Source organism: Eleutherodactylus coqui, chromosome 2, assembly GCF_035609145.1.
Source record: "Eleutherodactylus coqui strain aEleCoq1 chromosome 2, aEleCoq1.hap1, whole genome shotgun sequence".
Taxonomy (NCBI): Eukaryota; Metazoa; Chordata; class Amphibia; order Anura; family Eleutherodactylidae; genus Eleutherodactylus; species Eleutherodactylus coqui.
The window spans coordinates 139,235,949-139,262,836 of NC_089838.1; the positions used below are offsets into that span (position 1 = coordinate 139,235,949).

General features: G+C 44.2%; 1 protein-coding gene across 1 annotated transcript in view; it reads left to right on the forward strand.

Moving 5' to 3' along the window:
* Positions 1 to 26,888, forward strand: part of TRHDE (thyrotropin releasing hormone degrading enzyme) — an 819,510-nt gene that overhangs the window by 380,880 nt on the left and 411,742 nt on the right. The window contains exon 5 of the mRNA XM_066589876.1: positions 8,958 to 9,071. Coding sequence (XP_066445973.1) covers positions 8,958 to 9,071 — 114 coding nt within the window. The remainder of the gene's footprint in view (positions 1 to 8,957; positions 9,072 to 26,888) is intronic.

Below are 26,888 nucleotides of genomic sequence, written 5' to 3' on the forward strand. Positions count from 1 at the left end.
TCAGCCTTGACTGGGGAGCGGTGACACAGTCTTGCTGGGGAGCCATAAAGCTGTCAAAGGCCTTGGAGAGTGTTCCCCTGCCTGTGCTGTACATGCTGCCTAATCTCCGCGCCTCCCCTGCTACCTGGCCCTCGGAACTGCGCCTTCTGCCACTAGCGCTGTCGGATGGGAATTTTACCATCAGTTTGTCCGCCAGGGTCCTGTGGTATAGCATCACTCTCGAACCACTTGCTTCTTCGGGTATGAGAGTGGAAACGTTCTCCTTATACCATGGGTCGAGCAGTGTGTACATGCAGTAATCCGTAGTGGCCAGAATGCGTGTAACGCGAGGGTCACGAGAAAGGCATCCTAACATGAAGTCCGCCATGTGTGCCAGCGTACTTGTACGCAACACATGGCTGTCCTCACTAGGAAGATCACTTTCAGGATCCTCCTCCTCCTCAGGCCATACACGCTGAAAGGATGACAGGCAAGCAGCATGGGTACCCTCAGCAGTGGGCCAAGCTGTATCTTCCCCCTCCTCCTCATGCTCCTCATGCTCCTCCTCCTCCTCCTCAACGCGCTGAGATATACACAGAAGGGTGCTCTGACTATCCAGCGACATACTGTCTTCCCCCGCCTCTGTTTCCGAGCGCAAAGCGTCTGCCTTTATGCTTTGCAGGGAACTTCTCAAGAGGCATAGCAGAGGAATGGTGACGCTAATGATTGCAGCATCCCCGCTCACCATCTGGGTAGACTCTTCAAAGTTTCCAAGGACCTGGCAGATGTCTGCCAACCAGGCCCACTCTTCTGTAAAGAATTGAGGAGACTGACTCCCACTACGCCGCCCATGTTGGAGTTGGTATTCCACTATAGCTCTACGCTGCTCATACAGCCTGGCCAACATGTGGAGCGTTGAGTTCCACCGTGTGGGCACGTCGCACAGCAGTCAGTGCACTGGCAGATTAAATCAATGTTGCAGGGTGCGCAGGGTGGCAGCGTCCGTCTTGGACTTGCGGAAATGTGCGCTGAGCCGGCGCACCTTTCCGAGCAGGTCTGACAAGCGTGGGTAGCTTTTCAGAAAGCGCTGAACCACCAAATTAAAGATGTGGGCCAGGCATGGCACGTGCGTGAGGCTGCCGAGCTGCAGAGCCGCCACCAGGTTACGGCTGTTGTCACACACGACCATGCCCGGTTGGAGACTCAGCAGCGAAAGCCAGCGGTCGGTCTGCTTTGTCAGACCCTGCAGCAGTTCGTGGGCCGGTGCCTCTTCTCTCATAAGCTGATGAGTGTCAGCACGGCCTGCTGACGCTTGGCCACCGCTGTGCTGCCACGCCGCGTGACACCGACTGCTGGCGACGTGCTGCTGCTGACACATCTTGATTGCAAGACAGAGGTTGCGTAGGAGGAGGAGGAGGGTGGTTTAGTGGAGGAAGCATACACCGCCGCAGATACCAGCACCGAGCTCGGGCCCGCAATTCCTGGGGTGGGTAGGACATGAGCGGTCCCAGGCTCTGACTCGGTCCCAGCCTCCACTAAATTCACCCAATGTGCCGTCAGGGAGATATAGTGGCCCTGCCTGCCTGTGCTTGTCCACGTGTCCGTTGTTAAGTGGACCTTCGCAGTAACCGCGTTGGTGAGGGCGCGTACAATGTTGCGGGAGACGTGGTCGTGCAGGGCTGGGACAGCACATCGGGAAAAGTAGTGGCGACTGGGAACTGAATAGCGCGGGGCCGCTGCCGCCGCCATCATGTTTTTGAAAGCCTCTGTTTCCACAAGCCTATACGGCAGCATCTCTAGGCTGATCAATTTGGCTATGTGCACGTTTAACGCTTGAGCATGCGGGTGTGTGGCAGCGTACTTGCGCTTGCGCTCAAACACTTGCGCTAGCGACGGCTGGACGGTGCGCTGAGAGACATTGGTGGATGGGGCCGAGGACAGCGGAGGTGAGGGTGTGGGTGCAGGCCAGGAGACGGTCGTGCCTGTGTCCTGAGAGGGGGGTTGGATCTCAGTGGCAGGTTGGGGCACAGGGAGAGAGGCATCCCACCTTGTGGGGTGCTTGGCCATCATATGTCTGCGCATGCTGGTGGTGGTGAGGCTGGTGGTGGTGGCTCTCAGTGAAAAACTGCCAGACTTTTGAGCACCTCGGCCTCTGCAGGGTGGCATGGCGCGAGGGGGCGTTTTGGGAAACAGTTGGTGGATTATTCGTTCTGGCCCTGCCTCTACCCCTGACCACCGCACTGCCTCTTCCAACCTGCCCTGCTGCTGCACTTGCCTCCCCCTCTGAAGACCTGTTCTCAGTAGGCTTAGCAAACCAGGTGGGGTCAGTCACCTCATCGTCCTGCTGCTCTTCCTCCGAATCCTCTGTGCGCTCCTCCCTCGGACTTACTGCAATTACTACTACCTGAGTGATAGACAACTGTGTCTCATCGTCATCGTCCTCCTCACCCACTGAAAGCTCTTGAGACAGTTGCCGGAAGTCCCCAGCCTCATCCCCCGGACCCCGGGAACTTTCCAAAGGTTGGGCATCGGTCACGACAAACTCCTCCGGTGGGATAGGAACCATTGCTGCCCATTCTGGGCAGGGGCCCGAGAACAGTTCCTGGGAGTCTGCCTGCTTCTCAGAATGTGTCATTGTAATGGAGTGAGGAGGCTGGGAGGAAGGAGGAGCAGCAGCCAGAGGATTCAGAGTTGCAGCAGTGGACGGCGTAGAACTCTGGGTGGTCAATAGATTGCTGGATGCACTTTCTGCCATCCACGACAGGACCTGCTCACACTGCTCATTTTCTAATAAAGGTCTACCGCGTGGACCCATTAATTGTGAGGTGAATGTGGGGACGCCAGAAACATGCCTCTCTCCTAATCCCGCAGCAGTCAGCTGCAATACACCTGGATCAGGAGCTCGGCCTGTGCCCACACCCTGACTTGGGCCTCCGCGTCCTCGCCCGCATCCACGTCCTCTAGGCCTACCCCTACCCCTCAGCATGGTGTATTACCAGTAGTGCAGAAACAGAACGCTGTAATTAAATGTGCCGCTTATTGGCCTGTGGTTGGAGGCTGACTTCGCTTACGGAACGCACAGCAGAGCCAGGAAAGAATTTTGCGCAAGCCTGTAGTGAGATGTAGGTGCGTATGACTGAGCTATTGGAATTGACAGCGCTGAAGCAGTCAAGTGTCCAAAGGCCACTAGTAGGCCTTAAGTATTTTGCTTCTATTTTTTGAAACGCTGAGCTGAGACAGTATACATATATACGCTGCCTACAGTATCTGTCTGCTGTTTCCCTGTGGACGGGATGACGGCGGTGATGTAACGGGCAACGCAGAGCCAGGAAACAATTTTGCGCAAGCCTGCTGTAACACTTAGCTGCGTATTAATAAGGACTACTACCCCCAGCAGACACGCAGTACACTCAAGACGGTCACAGGCAGCCCAAAGATAGTATTTTTCCCAAATTTGTTTGAAAAAGCCCACTGCCTATATAGACAGTATATCTCTTTCACCTTTCCCACTGTCCCTGCCTTACCAGTACTGGCCCTATACTATGTAAAATTACTGCAGACTGTTTCCCTCTGGACGGGATAACGGCGGTGATGTAATGGGCAATGCAGAGCCAGGAAACAATTTTGCGCAAGCCTGCTGTAACACTTAGCTGCGTATTAATTAGGACTACTACCCCCAGCAGGCACGCAGTACACTCAAGACGGTCACAGGCAGCCCATAGATAGTATTTTTCCCAAATTTGTTTGAAAAAGCCCACTGCCTATATAGACAGTATATCTCTTTCACCTTTCCCACTGTCCCTGCCTCACCAGTACTGGCCCTATACTATGTAAAATTACTGCAGACTGTTTCCCTCTGGACGGGATGATGGCGGTGATGTAACGGGCAACGCAGAGCCAGGAAACAATTTTGCGCAAGCCTCCTGTAACACTTAGCTGCGTATTAATTAGGACTACTACCCCCAGCAGCCACGCAGTACACTCAAGACGGTCACAGGCAGCCCAAAGATAGTATTTTTCCCCAAATTGTTTGAAAAAGCCCACTGCCTATATAGACAGTATATATCTCTTTCACCTTTCGCACTGTCCCTGCCTCACCAGTACTGGCCCTATACTATGTAAAATTACTGCAGACTGTTTCCCTCTGGACGGGATGACGGCGGTGATGTAACGGGCAACGCAGAGCCAGGAAACAATTTTGTGCAAGCCTGCTGTAACACTTAGCTGCGTATTAATTAGGACTACTACCCCCAGCAGACACGCAGTACACTCAAGACGGTCACAGGCAGCCCAAAGATAGTATTTTTCCCAAATTTGTTTGAAAAAGCCCACTGCCTATATAGACAGTATATCTCTTTCACCTTTCCCACTGTCCCTGCCTCACCAGTACTGGCCCTATACTATGTAAAATTACTGCAGACTGTTTCCCTCTGGACGGGATAACGGCGGTGATGTAATGGGCAATGCAGAGCCAGGAAACAATTTTGCGCAAGCCTGCTGTAACACTTAGCTGCGTATTAATTAGGACTACTACCCCCAGCAGACACGCAGTACACTCAAGACGGTCACAGGCAGCCCATAGATAGTATTTTTCCCAAATTTGCTTGAAAAAGCCCACTGCCTATATAGACAGTATATCTCTTTCACCTTTCCCACTGTCCCTGCCTCACCAGTACTGGCCCTATACTATGTAAAATTACTGCAGACTGTTTCCCTCTGGACGGGATGATGGCGGTGATGTAACGGGCAACGCAGAGCCAGGAAACAATTTTGCGCAAGCCTGCTGTAACACTTAGCTGCGTATTAATTAGGACTACTACCCCCAGCAGCCACGCAGTACACTCAAGACGGTCACAGGCAGCCCAAAGATTGTATTTTTCCCAAAATTGTTTGAAAAAGCCCATTGCCTATATAGACAGTATATATCTCTTTCACCTTTCCCACTGTCCCTGCCTCACCAGTACTGGCCCTATACTATGTAAAATTACTGCAGACTGTTTCCCCGTTGGACGGGATAACGGCGGTGATGTAACGGGCAACGCAGAGCCAGGAAACAATTTTGCGCAAGCCTGCTGTAACACTTAGCTGCGTATTAATTAGGACTACTACCCCCAGCAGACACACAGTACACTCAAGACGGTCACAGGCAGCCCAAAGATAGTATTTTTCCCAAATTTGTTTGAAAAAGCCCACTGCCTATATAGACAGTATATCTCTTTCACCTTTCCCACTGTCCCTGCCTCACCAGTACTGGCCCTATACTATGTAAAATTACTGCAGACTGTTTCCCTCTGGACGGGATGACGGCGGTGATGTAACGGGCGACGCAGAGCCAGGAAACAATTTTGCGCAAGCCTGCTGTAACACTTAGCTGCGTATTAATTAGGACTACTACCCCCAGCAGACACGCAGTACACTCAAGACGGTCACAGGCAGCCCAAAGATAGTATTTTTCCCAAATTTGTTTGAAAAAGCCCACTGCCTATATAGACAGTATATCTCTTCCACCTTTCCCACTGTCCCTGCCTCACCAGTACTGGCCCTATACTATGTGCAATGACTGAAGACTGAGGACGCAATGCTCTGCACGCCCGATATACAAATAAAAATAAAAATTGTGCAACACTGCTAAAAGCAGCCTCAACAGTACTGCACACGGTCAGATGTGGCCCTAAGAAGGACCGTTGGGGTTCTTCAAGCCTAAAATAACTCTTAACACTCTCCCTATAGCAGCAGCAGCATCAGCAGCACTGTCCCTGATCTGTCAGAATGCATCTGTGGTGAGCTGCGGGCGGGCAGATTTAAATACTCGGGTGACACCTGATCTCCCCAGCCACTCACTGCAGGGGGGTGGTATAGGGCTGGAACATCACAGGAGGAAGTTGCAATGCCTTCCATGTTTTTCTATTGGCCAGAAAAGCGCGCAAATGTCTCAGAGATGAAAGTGAAAGTAACTCGAACATCGCGTGGTACTTGTCTCGCGTAACGAGCATCTCGAACACCCTAATACTCGAGCGAGTATCAAGCTCGGACGAGTACATTCGCTCATCTCTAACGTTAACCAATTCTTCTCTTTTATCACAATTGCAATTTTTGTGCTTCAGATACAGCAGAGCAGAAGACCTGGAATATGATTTACTGCAAGACCAGACTGTTCTGGCCAAGCTTCATATACATGTCAAACTTTGTTTTGGCTGAAATCAGCTTGACATTAACCCACCCTCAAAGACTCAGAGAACAGATTTATGTTACTCTATTACGCTTTCTCTCTAAGCTCTATTAAAAATTTATAGACATCCTTCTAGTGTATGCACAGGATGTTCCACTTCTGACAATAAGCACGACTTCTCTAAACTTCGTAAAAGAATTTTGCACCATAGTTTTGTCTTCTACATTTTATATAGTGCACTTAATTGTATCTAGTTAAACACAGAGAGTATTAAGGAAGGTTGCTAGAGGAACAAAAAGTTATCTTTTCTTAGTAGGTAGCAACCATAATCATAGGCTTCAAACCCTGAAAAGAATAAGACCCTGCTGTGCAATCAGCATGTCTTCCATCTTTTTTTAACCTTAGACAGAGCTCTTTGAAAGGAACCATTGCAAGTGATTATCACATTTTGAATACGAAATAAAACTCAGAAATAATTCCTAATATAGTTAAAATCCTCTTGCATGCAGCTCCTTCAGTTGTTTACACATATTTGCAGCAAACTGACCCAAGGTCACAGTCCATTCATTTTCTTCACTTTAATCCTCTGTTTTATTAAATACATGTTTGCAGCTTTAATTTGATAAACTGTATAAGCTGTTCAATATACAATATTCCTTTGGAATACACTTTAGCTTTGAAGACGCATGCAGAGCAATGTTTTTAAACCAATTTAATAGCAAGATAGTTAAAGGAAAAATAGACCTATTTATAAGCAGGGTTTATTTTACATTTAATGGTCAATAAAACATCCCCGGCTTATTGTGAGTAGATATTTTTGACTGAAAATGCTACAGTGTGGGCATTAACAAAGTATGGCAATGTCAATCTATTCTCGGGATACATGTTATATAATCATTTCCATTTAAGCCTATTTAAAGTGGACCTGCCTTTAAACGTGCATTAGTGTCTATAGAATATTTTGAAGAAATGTACATGTGACTGCCTGATAAGAGTTCAAAGAACTGTTGAAATTGCTTTTTGTTTTATAATACTCTCAAAAGCTCTTTAGTACAAGCGATCTTTCTTTTTAAACTAATAGAAGTCATCATTAAGCAGAATGGAAATCAGGTAAAAAGCAGAGAAAAAGACATTTCTGGGACAAATAACCAATAACCAGAATTATTATATTGAAAGGGTTGTCCATATACGAAGTATAAACAGCATATAGAGGGTTTTATTACTGGAGACCCCAACTCTATGAGCCACTGCACACTGACAGTTCTTCTATAGAAAAGCTTAAACATGCCTCATGGTCACACATTAGTGTATACTCTAGCTGATCATAGCTTTCTCTGAGGGTATTTAAATGCCCAGGCCCTGCCAGACAACTAATCATGAGTAATTTAACACTAATAGACATTCTCCATATACGTCAATAGAAAGGTGGCTTTGACATTTATGGAAAAGGCAGAAGGCATGGTAGACTCTCATTTACCCAGTATGTGCAGATCTTGTGTGCAGCTCATGAAAAGGGTTGGGGGGCTAGGTACCCACTCTGGCTCAGGTTGCACCAAGGGATTCACCTGTTTTCCTGTGGGCAACTCCTGTAACTTTTTCTGTTGCCAGTCTTCTATATTTCTATTTATCTATGTTTCCATTATTTCTTTTTTTTTTCTATTCATATGGTAAGAATGACATTGACTGTAATCCTCAACAGGTCAGGATTTCAGGATTTCCTTGGTATTGCACAGGTGATGTAATTATTGTCTTCACCTCAGGCATTGCCACGGGTGTTTTCTCTATAGGATATCCTGAAAACATTATCTGTTGAAGTTCGTGAGGACTGGAGTTTGTGAAACACTGGTTTACAGTTATATGAGCAGTTATACACCTTTCTTTAAAATCGGTTATCTAACTTAATTTATAAAATATGGTTAATGAAGCACTAGTAGATAGAGAATGAAGTGATTTCAAGCCTTCTACATCTACAAACAACTGTTCTGACTTCAGTAAAATGATTTTGAGCTGCAGATACAATAGGGTAATATGAAACTCCAGGGTAAACTAACCATATAGGTAAAGTACACAACTGCTATGGTTCATGATGTAACTCCTGCAATACCAATCAAATGTTTGCATAGTTTTTTTTATTACATGTGACTGAACTAATAAATTGTACTAAGAAATTTCATGTCAATTTAATATTAGAGACGAAATGTCATGTCAATTTAATATTAGAGACATTATTTGTTAATTTAATGGTTGCCTCTGCTTTGAGACACCGATCATTTAATTATTTTAGTACATTTCTTTTTGAAAATTCTGATCCTATTAATGTTATGAAGACTAGCAACAGTCTTTAACAAAGGTACAGCAAAGTTAATGACTGTGTCTTCTTACAGTTAAACAAAAGCCAAACTAAAATTTTTAATGGGAGAATGTTCTGGTAATGATATTAATTAAATCATGCAGGAGGTTACAGAAAGGTATTGTGCAATGGTTGCCTAATTTTGTGATTCATGCATTATGCGTAATGACCTATTATTTCACCACATTGTTTCACTGATTGACATTTATCTTTTTTTATTGAAATTGTAACTCTGTATGAGGAATATCTGAAGAATGGATGAAATGCTCTCAATTGGAACAAATATTATAGAAATTGTTATCTTTAAGCCAATGTATTTCCATATTTTGGAAACCGCTATATGTTTATTCAGATTATTGAATTTTACAAGCTGCTGTATATATCTGACTAAATAATTGAAAAAATTGTGCAAGCAGAGAAGTTATTGCACTATTCATAATGTTTTCATTTGCTTTACAGTGGTTTGGAGATCTAGTAACTCCTGTATGGTGGGAAGATGTTTGGCTAAAGGAAGGCCTAGCTCATTATTTTGAGTTTGTTGGAACAGACTACCTCTATCCTGGATGGAACATGGTAAGGCTCAAGTAGGAATTGAAAAAATATTAATAGCAAGATTGTTTAAAAGATGCAAAACTATTATGACTTTAAGTAGCTGTATTATATTTTAATGTCAAAGCGGCCCTTGGATATCAATAGTCTTACCTATGTGACAACTTGTTATGATTAAGTATGTGTATTGCATTTGGAATGTGTAAGCATAGTTATTTCTTGTAAACTCGGGTTTATAATAGCTTATACAGTAAATGTTTTCAATAATGAAGTAATAATAATATTCTATCTGTGGCTGGACAACTCACTATTTCTTAGTCCAACATCTATTCACATCTTTTTTCCTTTTTTGTAAATTGTATTTCATAAAATGTTCAATGAAAATAGATTAGGGCTTCTAATTATTTAAAACATTTTTTTCCGTATGACAACTTTTGCTTTAATATGCTGTGAATTTTTAATATCCAATTATAAGAAAAAGTAATATTGGTTCTTAAAACTCACTTATATCCATATACAAGCTGTCATGATAATATTCACCAAAAATAATATGTTGGTAATTTAACCCCTTCCTGGTACATGTACATCCTGGGATGGAAGCACTTAGTGCAAAATGCCATTCATCCACAGTAAACATTAGATGTACCTACATTAATAGCCAGGGTTCTGTTGCAATAGCAGAGATTAGAGATAATTCCAATAGCAGCATGTAGAATACCTTTGTGATGTCATCATCCCTATGCCATACTTTGGGGTCTGCTATGTCTGTTATCATCGCAGTAAAGAGATAGTACACTGCAGTACAGTAGTGCTGCAATGTATTATCTGATCAATCATAGACTCAAGTTACTGTGAAAAGACATAAAAAGGTAAAACGAAGAAATAATGATGACAAAGTTAAAGAAAGCAAAAAAATATTTTTTGCACCATTTTCCATTTTTATTGTAAGGAAAAATATGCTAAAAATACATTTGGTAATGTCATTTCCATAACAACCCATACAATTAATTACACACTTTTTTATCCCTCACATCAAACACTGTAAAAAAACAAATAAAAAAAAACTAAATGCTGTTTTTGTTCACTTTGTTGTTCAAGTAAAAAAAAGCAATAAAAGTAACAAAGTCATATGAACCCCAAAATGATACGTATAAAAACTAAAGGTGATCAGACAAGCAGCAAGTTGATGGAAAAATTAAAAAGTTATGGGTCTTTGAATGCAGTGATGCCAAAAATAAGTTATTTTCCAAAAAAGGTGGTTTTATTGTGCTAAAGTGGAAATTTTTTAAAATAGTTTTCACATCATTGTAATTATACTGACCCTCAAAAAAAGCTATTTCATCATTTAGACTGTAAGGTGAACACCATTAAAAAATGCATAATTGATATATTTTTTTTATCTGTGCACACCATAATTAATTAAAGTTATACAATACATTATATATACTCCCAAATGTTAACAATAACAACTATAGTTCACCACACAATGCATATCACCTCATATGTTTATGTTGATGAAAAAACAAAAAAGTTATGGCTTTTGAAAAGTTGGGATGAAAATCCCCCCAAAATGTTGCAAACATAAATTAGGGACAGCACTCTGGCAAAGGTAACAAAAACGGATGTGGATACAATGAAAAGAGACTCACCTGGTGTTAGCAGCCTAACTTAGAAATAGGCCAGCTGCAACACCTAGATGTCCCTGGAAGCAAATAGTGCACTCAATCCTTATGTAAATCGATACATCCACAGGGCAGGAGAGTATGCAGGATAACACCAAACAACGTGAAAGAAATTTAGGAAATAAAGCCAATGAATGCAAAATGATGTAGCGCTCGTAAGGCTTAGTGAGTGGAAATGAGTGAAATTACTTACTCAACAAGGGGTCTCCTGTTGGCACACCCGAATGTCATCACACAGCACCACATACACATTTCTTGAGCCTGCAGTACCACCAAACGACCAACACTGCATTCCACAGAGAGTGCAGCACATGCATTTCAAAGGACGCTAGGCGTCCAAAGGACGTCCGCAACAAAGAATGCCCCTGGGTGACATTATAGGCACCTAAAAAATTAAGTGTTTGATGATATAGGTCCTGCTGTATCAGCGGGAGGTGTGTGGATCACTGAACGAAGCAATGCCTTTTGAAACAACAGATGATCATTTGCCCCATTCCTCTTATGATTATCTGTTGTTTCAAAAGGCACTGCTGTGTTCAATGATCCACACACCTCCTGTTGACTCAGCAGGATCTGTATCATCAGGCGCTTTATCTTTAAGCATAGTGCCCCTCCAGGGATGCGTATGACATCACCCAGGTGTGAACCTCTTTGAGGATGTCCTTGGATGCCCAGTGTCCTTTGGAGCACATGTGTGGCACTTTCTGTTACGGCACTCTGCCCCCCGAGCGCCAAGTGGGATGCCCTGATCTTCCCGCACCCCACTGTCCCTGCCTACTTGCCTCGGCCCTGGCTAACCCCAGGCGGACAACTGGACGGCGGTCCCTGCCCTGGCTAGGAAGAAGAGACAACAGGTTTCGACAAAGACTTATGGCACCCCGTGCGACCCCTCCTTTTGCGATTTCCAGAGGACCGGTACCCCTTCTGTCCCACCCTGTACGGCTCAAATACCGACCGACTCTCCTCACAATGCAACTGCATACGAGACCCCACCCCTTACTTCCGTCCCCCCTGCAGCGCACCGGCGGCGACATCAGCAGCAGGACGGGTGGACGGGGTGTGAGGGTAAGTGATACCTCGGGGACTGAGTGCGGTATCGACTGAGCAGGGAGGAGGGGGAGCGCGATGGCTATGGCAGGACGGCCCCCACTGGGTTAGCTCCCCAGTGGCCCAATCGAATTGGGGGTTGTGCAACGCCAGCCACGGCATCCCTAGTACCATGTCTACCGACATTTTCTCCATCACCAGGAATGATAGACCTTCCGAATGGCGACCCCCCACCGTGAGTTGTAACACTGGGGTCCTCCATCGTACCAAGCCCGAAGCAAGAGGAGTAGCATCAATGCTAGCAAAACGAATTGGCGTCTTCAGCGCCACAAATTCAGCCCTCAGGGGCTCAACGAGACGCATGCTTATCAGGTTAGCAGCTGCTCCGGAATCAATAAACGCCTGCCCTAGGCGGGAGAAGTTCCGGAATCTAACCTGGCAGGGTATCAGAAGTCTAGGACGTACCTGGGGTCCTAGGCGACCCTCCCTGCAATCGCCTAGGACTGGAAGTCTTTCTGCCGATTCAGACTGTGGACGCTGAGGCCTCCCGGGGCAAGTTATCACCCGATGTCCAGCTTTTCCGCAGTAGAGACAGAGATGATGTAATAACCGAATCCGGCGTCGCTCCTTGGGGTCCAGCGGGTCCAGTTCCATAGGTTCGGGAACAGAGACTGGTACGGACGGGGAGGGAACAGGACAAATGACCTCCCTGACTCTATGGGTCGGTCTATCTTGCTTCCCAGCCCTGAGCCTCCTATCTGCCTTCACTGCTAACTCCATAGCCTCCTTTAAGGACCCGGGAACGGGATGGGAGATCAACAGTTCTTTGACCGCGTCCGAGAGACCTTGCATAAAAACGTCTTTCAGGGCGCTATCGTTCCATGCAGTATCGCCCGCATAGCGTCTGAAATTGGAGCAATAATCCTCCACACAAAGCGACCCCTGGTGCAGCGCCAGCAACCGCGAAACCGCCAACCCCACTCGGTCCGGTTCATCGAAGATACCCCCGAGTTCCTGAAAAAAGGAGTCCACCGACTGTAGGGAGGGGGAACCCTCGGGAATGGAAAAGGCCCAGGTCTGGGCGGAGCCCCGCAGCAGGGACATTATAAGCCCGACCCTCTGGACCTCCGAGCCGGAAGAATGGGGATGCATCCGAAAAAACAGGCGACACGCCTGTTGAAAAACAAAAAACTTGTTCCTCTCCCCAGAGAACACCTCAGGAAGAGGGCACTTGGGTTCGGGACAGGTAAAGGCGTTCTGCCCCTGCGACAACGCCCACTGCTCCTGGGCCACCATGCGAGCTGACAAATCCCGGATCACCGGCACCAGGTCTTGCAGCTGGTTTGCAAGGGCGCTGATCGCCGCCATGAAAAGAAAAACAATATTTTAAGGGCCAGTTATTATGTTACGGCACTCTGCCCCCCGAGCGCCAAGTGGGATGCCCTGATCTTCCCGCACCCCACTGTCCCTGCCTACTTGCCTCGGCCCTGGCTAACCCCAGGCGGACAACTGGACGGCGGTCCCTGCCCTGGCTAGGGACCTGGCGGCTGACAAGCAGGAGACTACCTAATGGGGGGAACAGAGTGCCGACAGAGGAGGCAGATGAATCAGACCAACAAAACTTACAAGGCTGGAGATGGAACTCACAGGCAAACTGGCAGGGTGCTGGATAGCAACTAGTGCTGACTGGGCCAGACTAGATTAGAGGCAAACAGAACCAACAAAAACAGACAGAGTAATAGGGGACCAGAGGGAGCTGACCGACAACTAGGGACTGGCTGAGGCGAACCGCAGACAGACTGGCTAGGTGCATGCAGAACCAATAACTGGCAATGAGTTCAGTTCACTGCCAGTCTTTTAACCACAAGGTTCCGCCCAGGGGCGGAGAGTGGGAGGAGGCAACTCCACCCACTGCTGTATAAGAAGCACAGAGGAGTGCGGGCGGCACCCTACGGGCGGGCACGCCCATGCCACCGCCCACTGGCCAACCCAAGCTGCTGGGATGACCTCGACACAGGGCTCCAGGCTGCTGGAGCCGATGCCGGAGCGACGCGCGCCGACCGCGGGACCCCATGCCGCACTGTATGGTAACACTTTCTGTGGAATGCCGTGTCAGTCCTCTGGTGCCATGTGACATGAACATCATGGAAATAGGCTGTATTCAGCCCACTATAAAAGTAAGCACTCTTGCTCACAGTAACAATGCTTGAAAAATGGGTTTCCTTCACCCAGAAACACATTGCATACCTTCTGTTGTAGTCTGTAGACATCTCCTCCCTCTGTTCTTGTGATATTTAATAAAACATTTGAAACTTTTTTCATCTACTGGCTGCATAGTTCCACACTAGCGAGTCTCGAGGTAAAAACACCCCCTTCTTAGGTAAGTAAGTTCCCTCATTTCCACTACTCTATTTTTATGAACGCTGGATCCTTTTACATTTTTTGCCAATCTTTAAGTACCAAACTAGTCCATGTCCTGAAAGGATTTGTCCCACTTCTAGCTGTTTGCTGCAGAAAGCCGACATCTGTATACAATGTGAATTAAACAAAGCAGACATATCATCACTATTGCTTAACCCTTTCAGGAACAAGTCTGTTTTTGCCTTAATGACGAAGCCAAATTTTGGAAATCTGGCATGTGTAACTTTAACAGATAATAACTGTTTTGCACATCCAGGTAATTTTGACATTGTTTCATCATCATATTTTGTACTTTATTTAGGTGGTAAAAATAGATAGATAAGAATTGTATATATTTATTTAAAAAAACACTACAATTTAGAAAATGTTTTTTTAAAATGTCATATTTTCATCTGTACCAAATCAAATACTGTACATACGGTACAAATATTTAATCATATATACAGTATATTTACTCTTTTAATTATTATTTGGTAGCAATTTAGGAGACTATTCATATGAAAGTAATTTACAATTAAATGAAATTAATTGATTAAATAACTTACTGATTAACTTTAAAAGTAAATAACTAGAAAAAAATGATGCCTACACTAAACCATCACCTATACTACCTTAATCCTACCTACAAAAAATCTAAAAATATTTTCTGGCCATAAGTAACAGACGGGGTTAATATGATGCTTGTATTACTTAGAACTAAGTAACAGAAGGAGTTAATGTGCTTCTTCATCAGTACCTCTGCTTCTTCTCTGTATATCTCTCCTTCAATCTCACACTGACAGGAGAGAGGGGGAGAGAGAAGCCTTTACAGAGCTCAAATGCTAGGGAAAGATAACTACTGCAACAAACATTGCCAGCCACAGCAATAAGTGACTGTAAGGGTGCCTTCACACTTGCGATTGCGATATCGCTATGATTTTTTAAACACAAATGTCAATAAGACTTTCTAATGTTAAAAACGCATTGCAAAAAAATCGCAAAGCACAAATTTTGTGTGATGTCCTATTGACATTCGTGTAAACAAACGTAGCGATATCACAATCACAAGTGTGAAGGCACCTTTACTGAGATTGCATCATCATGACTTGAATTAGTCAGGCCCTGATAAATCACTTGAACCGGAGGCTGTTAATAACAGCCTGCTTTAGGTCTTTCAGCCTCTGTAGGGGATGCGATACAGTGGAGGGCAGAACATAAATTTCCGTCACTGCTGCACAGAGCCCAGCAAGCAGCGATGTAAATTTACCATTTGTGGTCGTGAAGTAGTTAAAGTGGATTGTGACATGGTTGCTATGGGAATGTTTAAAAGTGCAATAAGGTGAATATAATAAACACATGCTTGGAAAATTGTGATTATTCAGTCCTGCGTGCCCAGAGCACTGATATTAATAATCCATCCAGTGTCTCTTTACAATAGTAATTTTTGCCAATAGCCACTGGCTTTTGGGATTTCCATACACACTATACCTGCAAAATGTAATATATTTGAATTAGTTTCATGAAAATGTGTATCGTAAGCATACTGGATTAAACAAGGGGATCCTATGCTGGTTGTAATAGATTTAGAGTTTTCTGCAACCCATATAAAAATAGTTTATAGTCGTAGTTATGTTAAAGCAGCTAATAAATTGATTTAGAGTACTTTGTCAAAAATTTCTGCTAAGGATAAACTTTTGCATTAAGAATAAAATTTATATTACAAACAATTACTGTATGTGAAATTCCCTTTTTGGCATATTTTTTGCAAGCTAGTTAATATTTTTTCTACGTAACCTACATCTGGCAAGTGTATCTTTCTCATTACTGCTTTGTCTGAAGCTGATAAAGGTTTCTTGCTACCTATGTCTTTAAAAATTGGACCTCATTCGAAAATATGCCAATTACCATGAATAGCAGATCGAATAACAGGAGCTAAATAGTTAAAATTAAAACAACATTAAATTAATGGTTTCTATTATGCCTTTGTTTCAATTTCAAATTTAAAAGCTCTACCAGATCTAACCTTCTCTCTTTTTCTAAGGCTGTTTCAAGTGTTTTACAAGGATAACCTCTTTCTAAAGGGCATATTTTCAAATCAGAAGCTTGTTCAAAAAAACCTATCATTGTTACTATTAAGACGTTTAAGGCACAAAAACTTGCCATCAAATTTTGTTTAGTTGGGATGATGATTGGAGTCATAAAGATCTACATTTGCGGCAGTTAGATTTCTAGATCCCGAGGTACATAATATACCTTTCACAGTGCACTGTTGCTGCTCTCCTGCTCATGGGGTTGTGGTCAGACACAACTTCTGGTCATAAAGTGCACAGCACTCCTAAGTCTCCGCTTACTCTCAGGACTTGGCCCGTATTGCTTGTGTGCACTCCTGCCCCCTCTCTTATTAGGTCAACTGGTACCTGCTATATCAGGTATCCTCTTCACATGAAAGATGCCTATGCAATTGGTTTTATCATCATTGTGATAAATCCCTAGTTCTATGTGGTCCTGGTTTTGACATGTAACTGCTTTTGACCATTCTGTCTTCTGTGTTCCCCAACCTTGGCTCTCTGATACTGGACTCTGCTACTGTCTGCTGCCAGCCCTGACCTTTTACTTGGAACTCATTTATGCTATGAGTGAAATCACTCTTATGATATGTCTCAGGTGAACAAATTGTTGGTTTTTTTTTGTTTGTTTTTTTTTTAAATCTGAATTTTTATTAGACTTTTTTCAGGCTTTACATCACATATCATGTCATATAACAATAGATCTTGAAAAATGCATAATAAACGATGGTTTACATTGTCGATCCATCCTTGGGAGAAGCCAAACATTTAACGTCTAACTTTAAACTGCTGTCTCTGCACAGAGCTACAGACATATATCTTCCTTTGTTTAGAGTCTGAGAGAGTGCAGAGATTTTTATATAGAATTAAAGAACATCTTAGTAAAGGGGAGGGAGAAGGGTAGGTGTAAGGGGGGACGTACAGACGGGAGGGTGGGAAATGGTGGTCGAGGGGGGGAGGGGAGAGGGGAATATGTGGTACAAGCACCTTACTTAGTATCTCTCTCTGTTTCCTTTCCTTCTCACTCGCTCACTGCCCGGGGTTTCACCTCAACGTCACACGTCAGAGGGAAGCACCGACACCAGACCTCTCCCTCCTCAAATGACTCAGATCAAAGCTTTCCAGGGGCTCCACATCTCCACAAAGCCATCCCGATCGTTTTTGGCCCGGCTCGCTAGTTCTTCTAGGTTACAAATTGAGTCTACTTTTTCTTTCCACTGATTCAATGTGGGGGAGGTTTTCTGGAGCCACAATAATGGAATCAGAGCTTTTGCAGCATCTATCAATATTGCTGTTAATTTGTTTTTTAACGGGTGGAAGCTGCTGGATGGTCTCCATAGGAAAATGATGTCGGCTGTCAGTGTTAAGTTTGGGGAGATGTTTTGTAGGCTTTTCTCTACTTCTTTCCAGTAGGGGACTATAATCGGGCATTCCCACCAGATATGTAGGAAGGAGCCCACGGCGGCCTCACATCTCCAACATTTATTATGGGGTGCTAGCTTGTATGCGTGCAGCCACTGTGGAGTTCTGTACCATCTAACTAATAGCTTATAATGGTTTTCCTGTATTAACACGCAGGGAGAGAGTCCAAAGGCCATTTTCATTATCACTCTCACCTCATCAGAGGTGAGATTAATATTCAGGTCTTTTTCCCATGACAAAAGAAAGGCGGTCTTTGTGGGAGAGGCCGGAGCTATAAAGCGCTTCTTTATCTTAGATAGTTTCCTCTTTTCTGGTGATATTTCTTCCAAGACTTCCTCAAAGGCAGTCCTGGGTCTGGTGGAATTATATGTTTTCAGGAATTTCTCTATGGTTTTTATTACATGGGCTTTTTGCAAAACTGAGGAGTGTTGGGGAAGGAGGTTCTGTAATATTTCTGCTGGTTTTTTGTGGGCTTGGGTTTGAAGGTCCCTTACAGTGATTCCCTGGAATTTCTTCCAGATACTAGTGGTTGTTGAGTCTGGGGGTATGTCTAATAGCTTGTGTATCGTGCGTATGGGCATCACGGGGGAAGGGATTGGCGCCAAAGTAGTCCGAAGTCCCTCCCAGGTCTCGCTAGGGCCCTGTAGGAGAGGTTCTGAGATACGCTTCCTGGATTTAAGTCCTGTTGGGAGCCAAAGGTCTTCCGTCAGAGAGTGCCCGTATACTCCCTCTGCTAGTAAAAATAGGATTGGGTCTTTTATGGGATGGCTAAGTTCCATCCAATAGCTTAGTTGTGCTGCCTTGTAAAAGTCTTCGACACAGGGTAGGTCCATTCCGCCTTCGTGTCGTTTTTTTATCATTAAACTATAGGCCAAGCGAGGCCTCTTATGCCTCCATACATAGTCCGAAAAAGCTTTTTTTATGGCTTTGAAGAAGGATTTTGGGAGGGAAATTGGGAGCATACGTATTTTGTAAAGAATTATCGGGAGCATGTAAGATTTGAGGATATTTTTTCTGCCGAACCAAGAGATTAGGGGCAAGTCATATGAGTGGAGTATGTCGCTGATTTTAGTAATTAAGGGGAGGAAATTGAAGGTGTATAGATCTTTGGCCCTTTTGGTGAGTTTAATACCCTGATAGTCGATATGAGAATTGGACCACTTGAAGGGTGAGCTGGACTGTATGAGGTCATATTGGTGCTTAGGAATGGAGATGTTTAAGATTGTTGACTTTGAGAAATTCACCTTGAAATTTGATAGCGTCCCAAACTCCTCCAGGAGCGAGACAAGTCTAGGGATCCCTTTCGCTGGTTCTGTGACTACAAACATGACGTCATCGGCGAACGCAGCGGTGGATATGGTGTTGGAGCCTATCTCCAGTCCTCTAATGATCTGGTCCTGTCTCACCCTCTGAAGCAGGGGCTCCAATGTGAGGATAAAGAGAGAGGGGGGTAGCGGGCATCCCTGACGGGTTCCGTTACATATGTCAAATGGGGGGGATAAGATTTCATTTATTTTTAGTCTTGCGTACGGTCTAGAGTAAAGGGAGATGATTGAAGTAATGAAGGGAGGTGGTAAGTTGAAATGTCTGAGGGTTGCCTCTAAGTAGGTCCAGCTCACCCTATCAAACGCTTTTTCAGCGTCGGTCCCCGCCAGGGCCAAAGGGATATTGCGGGATTGGGCATACTTTGCCACATGAAGTAGTCGGAAGCAATTGTCCTTTCCCTCTCTTCCCTTAACGAATCCTGCTTGTTCCTTATTAACCAGTTCGGGGATGAAGTCCTCTAGTCTTTTGGCCAGCACCTTAGCCCATATCTTCACGTCTACATTGATGAGTGAGATAGGCCTATAGCTGCCGCATAATTCAGGGTTTTTCCCCTCTTTATGTAGTAGCGTGATATGCGCTTCTAGGGATTGTTTAGGCAGGGGCTTCCCCAGAAGAAGCGCGTTACATAGGTCTCTAAGTCGAGGAATCAGTATTTCCTTAAAGGAGTTATAATAGGCTAAGGATAGGCCATCTGGGCCCAGGCTTTTCCCCGCTGGACAAGATTTTAGAACCGATTCAATTTCTGTGCTTGTGACTGGAGTTATTAAGGTGTTAGCTTCTGTGTCGTCAAGTTTGGGAAGATTAAGGGTACTCAGGAAGTTGTCTATTTCGGCTTTTGTTTTTTGTGGGATAGGGTTTTTCCCCTGACCATGCAAATCGTATAATTCAGAATAATATTTCTGAAATTCGTTAGCTATATCATTGGTGGAGGAGACCACCCCACCCTTTTGTGTTTGTATCGCTGCTATATGGTTTCTGGCGCGGGCTTTCTTAATTAGAGTTGACATGAATCTACTCCCTTTATTGCCGTGAGCATAAACTGTGTGTTTGAAATATAAGCGTCGTTTGTTAAACCTAGCCTCCAAGCAATTTTTTAACTCCCGTCTCAGGACAACTAGTTCCTCCATTTCTTTTTTGGGCTGGGAGGTTTTTGCTTTTTGCTCCAGTTTTGCGATTTGGTTTAGTTTATTATCAATATCCCTTTGTTGTTGTTTTTTCACTTTTGTCCCTAGAGCTATTAGGAGGCCTCTTGTATAGGCCTTGTGGGCTTCCCAAATTATTGGCATTTCTGTTTCGTCTACAGTGTTTAGTTTGAAAAATTCTTCTATAGATTCGGATAGTCTTGACTTTTCTTCGACTGAGTCTAATAGCGACTCATTGAGTCGCCATCTCCACTCTCTTGGCTCTATTTTATGGGGTCTGATGTCGATATGTACTGGGGCGTGGTCCGAGATGGTCATAATATCTATATGGGCTTTTCCCACTTGTTGAAGTAGGGAATAAGATACAAATAGATAATCAAGCCTCTGGTAAGAGGAGTGTACGGCTGAAAAGAACGTGTAGTCCTTTGTAGACGGGTGTAGGCATCTCCATGCATCTGTAACTTCTAAGTTCTGGAGGGCTCGGAGCAATGCTCCAAGTTTCCTCTTTGGGACCTGAGAGCGACCCGTCGATGTGTCTAACGCTGGATTCAGAGTTAAATTCCAGTCCCCTCCCACAAAGACCTGGCCCACTGCAAATTGTTTGAGGATTTCTAATTGTTTTATTAACCATGGGACCTGATCGGAATTGGGGGCATATAAATCTGCGAAGGTTAACTTCACGTTATTAATTGTGCCTTTTATAAAGAGAGCTCTCCCTTCACCGTCTGCATATTGGGCTTCATATTTGAATGGGATGGACCTGTGGATAAAAATGGAGACCCCCTTTGAGGCTGATGTAGGATGTGTGTTGTGGAACTCCTGTGAAAAGAATTTCCCAGGGAGTGTCACGTGTTTGTTGCCCTTAAAATGAGTCTCCTGGAGAAAGAGTATCTTGGTGCCATACCTCTTTAGCAGGTGAGAAAAGTTGTGTCTCTTGAGAGGCGAATTCAGGCCCCGGGCATTGAACGTGGTGATGCGGGTGGCTTCCATTTAGTGTCCTGATGAACGACTTCCGGCAGGATCCTCGACCTTCTCTTGGAGTACTGAAAGCAGAGTTTACAATGAGATTTTGCTATATTCAGGGTTCACCTTCGGTTTACCCAAGGGAGTCCTTCCGGTGTGATCAGCAAGGGCAGGAGGGTGCGAGGGAAGTCAAGGGGGGGGGGGGAGACACAAATAGGAAAGTGGCGTAAAGGAAGGGAAACGGAACAGGAAAGAAAGAAAAGAAGAAAGAAGTATGTAACCTTCAATCAATCAATATAGAGAACTACGGCACCCTCTTTAGTTCTTCTTTAGGGTGTAGCTAAAATGTGGGGGAAAAAACTTCCTCCGGTTCCTCTAAAGATTCGTGGGGGTGTGTAACCGTATATAGGTGGGTGTGAGGGGGGTAAGAGGAGTACAATACTCCGAACTGTGTGTGTGCTCTTAGGGAGCGTAGCCTGATCGGTACAGCAGTTCTGTAATTCCTCTGGCGAACGGATGTTGAAACGTTTGCCTTTGTGGCTAAAGCCTAAGCCAAAGGGAAATAGCCACGCATATTTTATGTTTTTCAGTCTTAGAGCGTTCAGTAAGGGGCGTAGTGCCCGTCTTTTTATCAGTGTGGATGGAGCCAGATCTTGGTAAATTTGAATAGGAGCTCCTCCGTATTGTAAGTCCTGGTTGTTTCTTGCTGCTCTTAGAACCGCCAGAGCATCCGGAAAAGACAATAGTTTGCAAATTATGTCCCTGGGGGGTTCTGTATTTGTTGGAGTCGGTCTCAACGCTCTATGGATGCGTTCCACAATAATGGTAGTCGCTCTTTCAGGGCCCAGGAGAGAAGCGAAGATTTCTGATGTGACTTTGTTCAGATCTTCTGCGGCCCAGGACTCTGGTAGACCTTTTATACGTACATTGTTGCGTCTATTACGATTCTCTAAGTCCTCTTGTAAAATAAGAACTTTGTTCAGGTGATTATGTTGGTCTTTAATTACTTGAGTTAGTTCCAACGAGTGAGTTGTGATGGACGATGTCGATGATTCGAGATCATCTATCCTCCTCCCTATGCTTTTGACTTCCTCCTTGATTTCATTAAGATCCGCCATTACCGGGCGAAGGGCTGATGACATTAGCTCTTTCATAAAGCCCCTTGAGACTCTCCCCTCATCCTCCCCTTCTGAGGAGTCTTCAGCTTCTCTATCTACTGCCATTGCTGCTGTTGTCTGTTGAGATGAAGCCGTCTTGTTTATTGCATGAGGAGAGCGGGCGGTCCTGTCTTTTAAGAACCTTTGTAGGTCCGATTGCCCTCTGACTGGACGGGGGGTTACTTGGAGGTCTCCCCCTTTCTCTTTGCTTGTCTTGACCATATTTTGTTCAGGATCGCTGCTGATATGGGTCCCGGGTTGTGCCGTTGTAACGAGGCTCTGGATTCAAAGAGCCATTACTCTTCGCGGTCAGGCGCCCCCTCCGAGAATTAACTTTTTAGTTAGGTAGTCTTTATATTATCTAGAATTGTTCAAGTTCGGAACTCATTTCTGCAGGTTCCATAAAAATTGAAAAATCAGAGAAACCGGAAAAAAAATTGAGACAGTAAGTTTATACACTCCTTTAAAAGAGTTGAAAAAATTGTAATGTAAATATTCGGGTAGCAGTCCCCTTTTGTTCGGAAAAAATTGTTGCAGAGTAGAGCTGGATTTACCAGTTCAGAAAAAATTAAAGCAGAGCTTTTCTTCCATTTACAACCTCTCAGTAGTGCAAGACAGATCGGATCTGGGAGTTTAATGTGTAGGTTTACGCGGAAGATGAGACTGCTGCAATGTATTTTGAAAGAGGAATAAGCAGGAGTTCCCAACAAATTGTTTTTAATAGGTTAATGCAAGCTCGGAGAAGCCAATGAATGACACGCCAGATAGTGTGTAAGACCAGAAGGCATCTACCTTTAATAAATGGTCTATATAGTAATTCAAACAAAAGAGGACCTGACATTCAGAAATATTACAACATTTTGTATGCTGATAAGTCATTCTCATGGGGAGTGATTATGATGTAATCAGAAAAGGGAAGGAGATTAGCAGACATGCTCAGTACAGATTTTGCCACATGGCCAAATTAGCGACACACTGTTGCATCTTCTCCCTCAATTTGTAAATATATGAAGCCTGGTTTGTCCTGATTGTCCTGTTTAATTTAAAAGGTCTCTAAATAAGAGAAGAAAATAAATCAACACTCTCTTTGTGTATGGCGGATGGTTGCTGATATAAACAGGTTCAAAGACTGAAACACAAACCAACTATATGAGACATTACATTTTCTTCACACTCCTCCATCTTAGACCTACACAGGTGAACAACAGAAAATACACATACAAAATGGAGAAAATCTCTGTCATGTCCCACAATTCCCTACTTTTTGTAAGTATTTTCATTCTCCTGGATAGTCTTTTCCTTCCTACATAACATTTTGGGGACTTTTCCTATCTTCTATAGGGGACCCTAACTGTCACCTTAGCCATGAGGTCTACTTCCGCAATGAAGTATGCTCATGCCTCCAGCCTTTTCTTGTCTCATATCCCCCTTTCTACTGCTAAGTGATATCCAAGGAAAATACATTACAACACAATACATTTTTCAAAGGTATTCTGGGTAGTTGGCTCTTAAAAGATTTATCTTGTTCCCAACATCTCTGTGGGGTTGAGCAACCCAACTCATACATAGATTAAATAATGTAGGCACAATGGAATGCAACAACATAAAGAAACACAGATAATTACTATACTACATATAATTCTTATGAGATGCCAGAGCCAGCTCATGCTAAACCATGAGCCAAAAAGCCAGTCCTGTCAAACCACCTTTGATCCCTATCTTGCCTGAGGGTTTGTACAGCCTTCCTCATATCCTGGATATTTTGATATACAGTATAAATTATCCATCAAATAAAAAAAACGTACCTTCAAATTCCTCACAATGATGATTTAATGCTAACATATAGTCAATAGTGGATCTATTTTGCAGAGTGTCATTTTGTATGCCTTATACATCCAAAAGCAATAGATAAAGCTTTTGCCATATCACATGCTATTCCGTTTATTACCATTGTATATTGCCAGACCCCAAATTCCCATTATTGATGCTCCTAAGGGTGCATTCACACGAACGTATATCGGCTCGGTTTTCACGCCGAGCCGATATACGTCCTCCTCGTGTGCAGGGGCGGGAGGATGGAAGAGCCCAGGAGCAGGAACTGAGCTCCCGCCCCCTCTCTGCCTCCTCTCCGCCCATCTGCACTATTTGCAATGAGAGGAGGCGGGACGTGGGTGGGGCTAATTCCTGCAACTTAGCCCCGCCCTCGTTCCGCCTCCTCTCATTGCAAATAGTGCAGAGGGGCGGAGAGGAGGCAGAGAGGGGGCGGGAGCTCAGTTCCTGCTCCTAGGCTCTTCCAGCCTCCCCCCCCCCTGCACATCAGGACAACGTATATCGGCTCGGCGTGAAAACCGAGCCGATATACGTTCGTGTGAATGCACCCTAAGGCTGTAACTTTTGTGTTACTCAGAAGTGTAGGATTGCCAATACAGTCTTCATTTAACTTAATAGTATTCCTTTTCTCTCTGAAATTATAGTCAGGTTTCTGATACATAAAAACACTCCAGCGAGACAAGGCTCAGGGGTCCCCTGTCACACTTCTGAGGATATATGTATATGTGTTATTCCCACAAGAGAAAAAAAATGTTGGAAACTTTACATGTGTAAAATGACTAGGGCTTACCATGGTACAGTTGCAGATTATATTATTTACTACCTGTTGACATTTTGTCCAATTACATGATATCATTGAATCACTGGTAGACTTACTGCTACCTTGTTGTATCTGCTGACATTTTCCAATCTCTGAACTATTACACGTGAAGCAGTAACAAACCTCTGGCTAGCCCCCTGCTAAACTTGTGTGACTATATTTGACCATCATTTGTGTTCCACTTGGAGGCACACAAAATAGTATTCATATATATTAATAAAGCTCGGAACATCTTCCTCTTCCACATCAGTGTCATTGTTTACGGCAGAGAATATTTCTTTCAATACTGTGGTAGAAGTGGGTATGGCTAATAGACAAGTTTGCAATATATCCTTACCACCCTTAAGGTTCACCATACACTTATTGGTGATATTTAATACATCTCTGGCTAAATATTCCCACATATTAGAGTGACCTTCTGCCCACTGCAACCACCTCTTTACATGATGTATGTATCCCATTTCTCTTATGAGGAAGAAGAAAACTGGCAGCCCAATGACCGCAAGAGTTACACATATTATGAAGGTTATGGGCTGCATTTGTCTCCTCCCTTGATAATCTTTTAACATTGACTGGCATGAACCCAATTTGGCATTCCCTCAAGTTTCACTGAGGTTGTAGTTGTTAACAGAACTGGAAAGGGTCCTTCATATCTTGGTTCCAAGCTCTCTTATGTGTCAATCCAATCACTTGGCTGCAATGAGTGTGTGGTGGTTACAGTATTAAGATCTGGTGGAGAATCAAAAACTTGTTTATGCACCTTATTTTTCTGTAAGGTCTGGACATGTCCCGCAAGAGCATCATGATGCATTTACAATACTTTGCAAAAAGTACAAACCCATCTTGAGGGCCAATCCAAAGAGGATCTCAAAATGGGACAATCTTGTCTTCCTGCTGGGCGTCAACCTTATAGAAAAGAGGGCAAAAGGTAGGCACTCAGTCCAAGGTTTACCTGACTCTGTCATAGGTTTTAGGATTTTTGTTTTGAGTCCCATTCATTCTCCCCACCTTCCCACTACTTTGTGGGTGATAGGGAGCGTGAAAGGCTTGTTCCGTTCCCAGTGCCGCTATGACCTCTTTCAAGAAATCTGCAGTGAAATGGGTACCTCTATCACATTCTATGGTCTCAGGTACTCCATATCTGCAGATCATTTCCTTTAACAGTTTCTTAACTGCCAATTTTGCAGAGGCATTTGGCACGCGATAAGCCTCTGGCCATCCTAAGAAAACATCAACACAGATGAGGGAATACTCATTTATACCAGTTTTCAGCAGCTGTATGTAACCAATTTTCAACCTTTCAAGTGGGTAGAGTGGTTGTGGTGTGTGTTTTTGAGGAACTTTCACTGCCTTACCAGTGTTGTGCAGGTTAAATCCTGGAAAAATCCAGTGTTGGGTGACTAATTTGCACATATCAGTCTTTGACTGGTGCATTTTCCAATGAGCACAATGTGCCATCATGGGATAGAGGACACGGGGAAGGCACAGATATCATCCTTTTTGCCACATGCCATCATCTCTGTGGCTGGCCCCTGCCGCTGCCCAACTCTTCAGTTTAAGAGGTGAGGCCTGCGCCTGGAGAGACTGAAGCAGCTCCAGATTAATTGGAGTGGTGGGGTTACAGACTGAAGATAGATTTCTTCCTTTGATTTGCACTTTATAGCAGCTGCTTTTGCAGCAGTATCTGCATTTGCATTCCCTTTAGCCACTGGACTGTCTGTTCTAGTATGGGCTTTTACTTTCACTATTCCTAACTCTGTAGGTAATGTAAGAACCTCCATTAGCTGCCTCACACTCTGCATTTTTGATGGGTTTACCACTTGATGTTAGAAATGCTCTTGCTCTCCAGATGGGTCCATAGTCATGGGCTATGCCAGAAGCATACCTGGAATCATACCTGCTCTACATGCTTCCATTAGGGCCTTTATCTCTGCCTCCTGTGCTGACAAGTGTGGAGAAAGTGGTTCAGCTTTTCTTACTCTATCC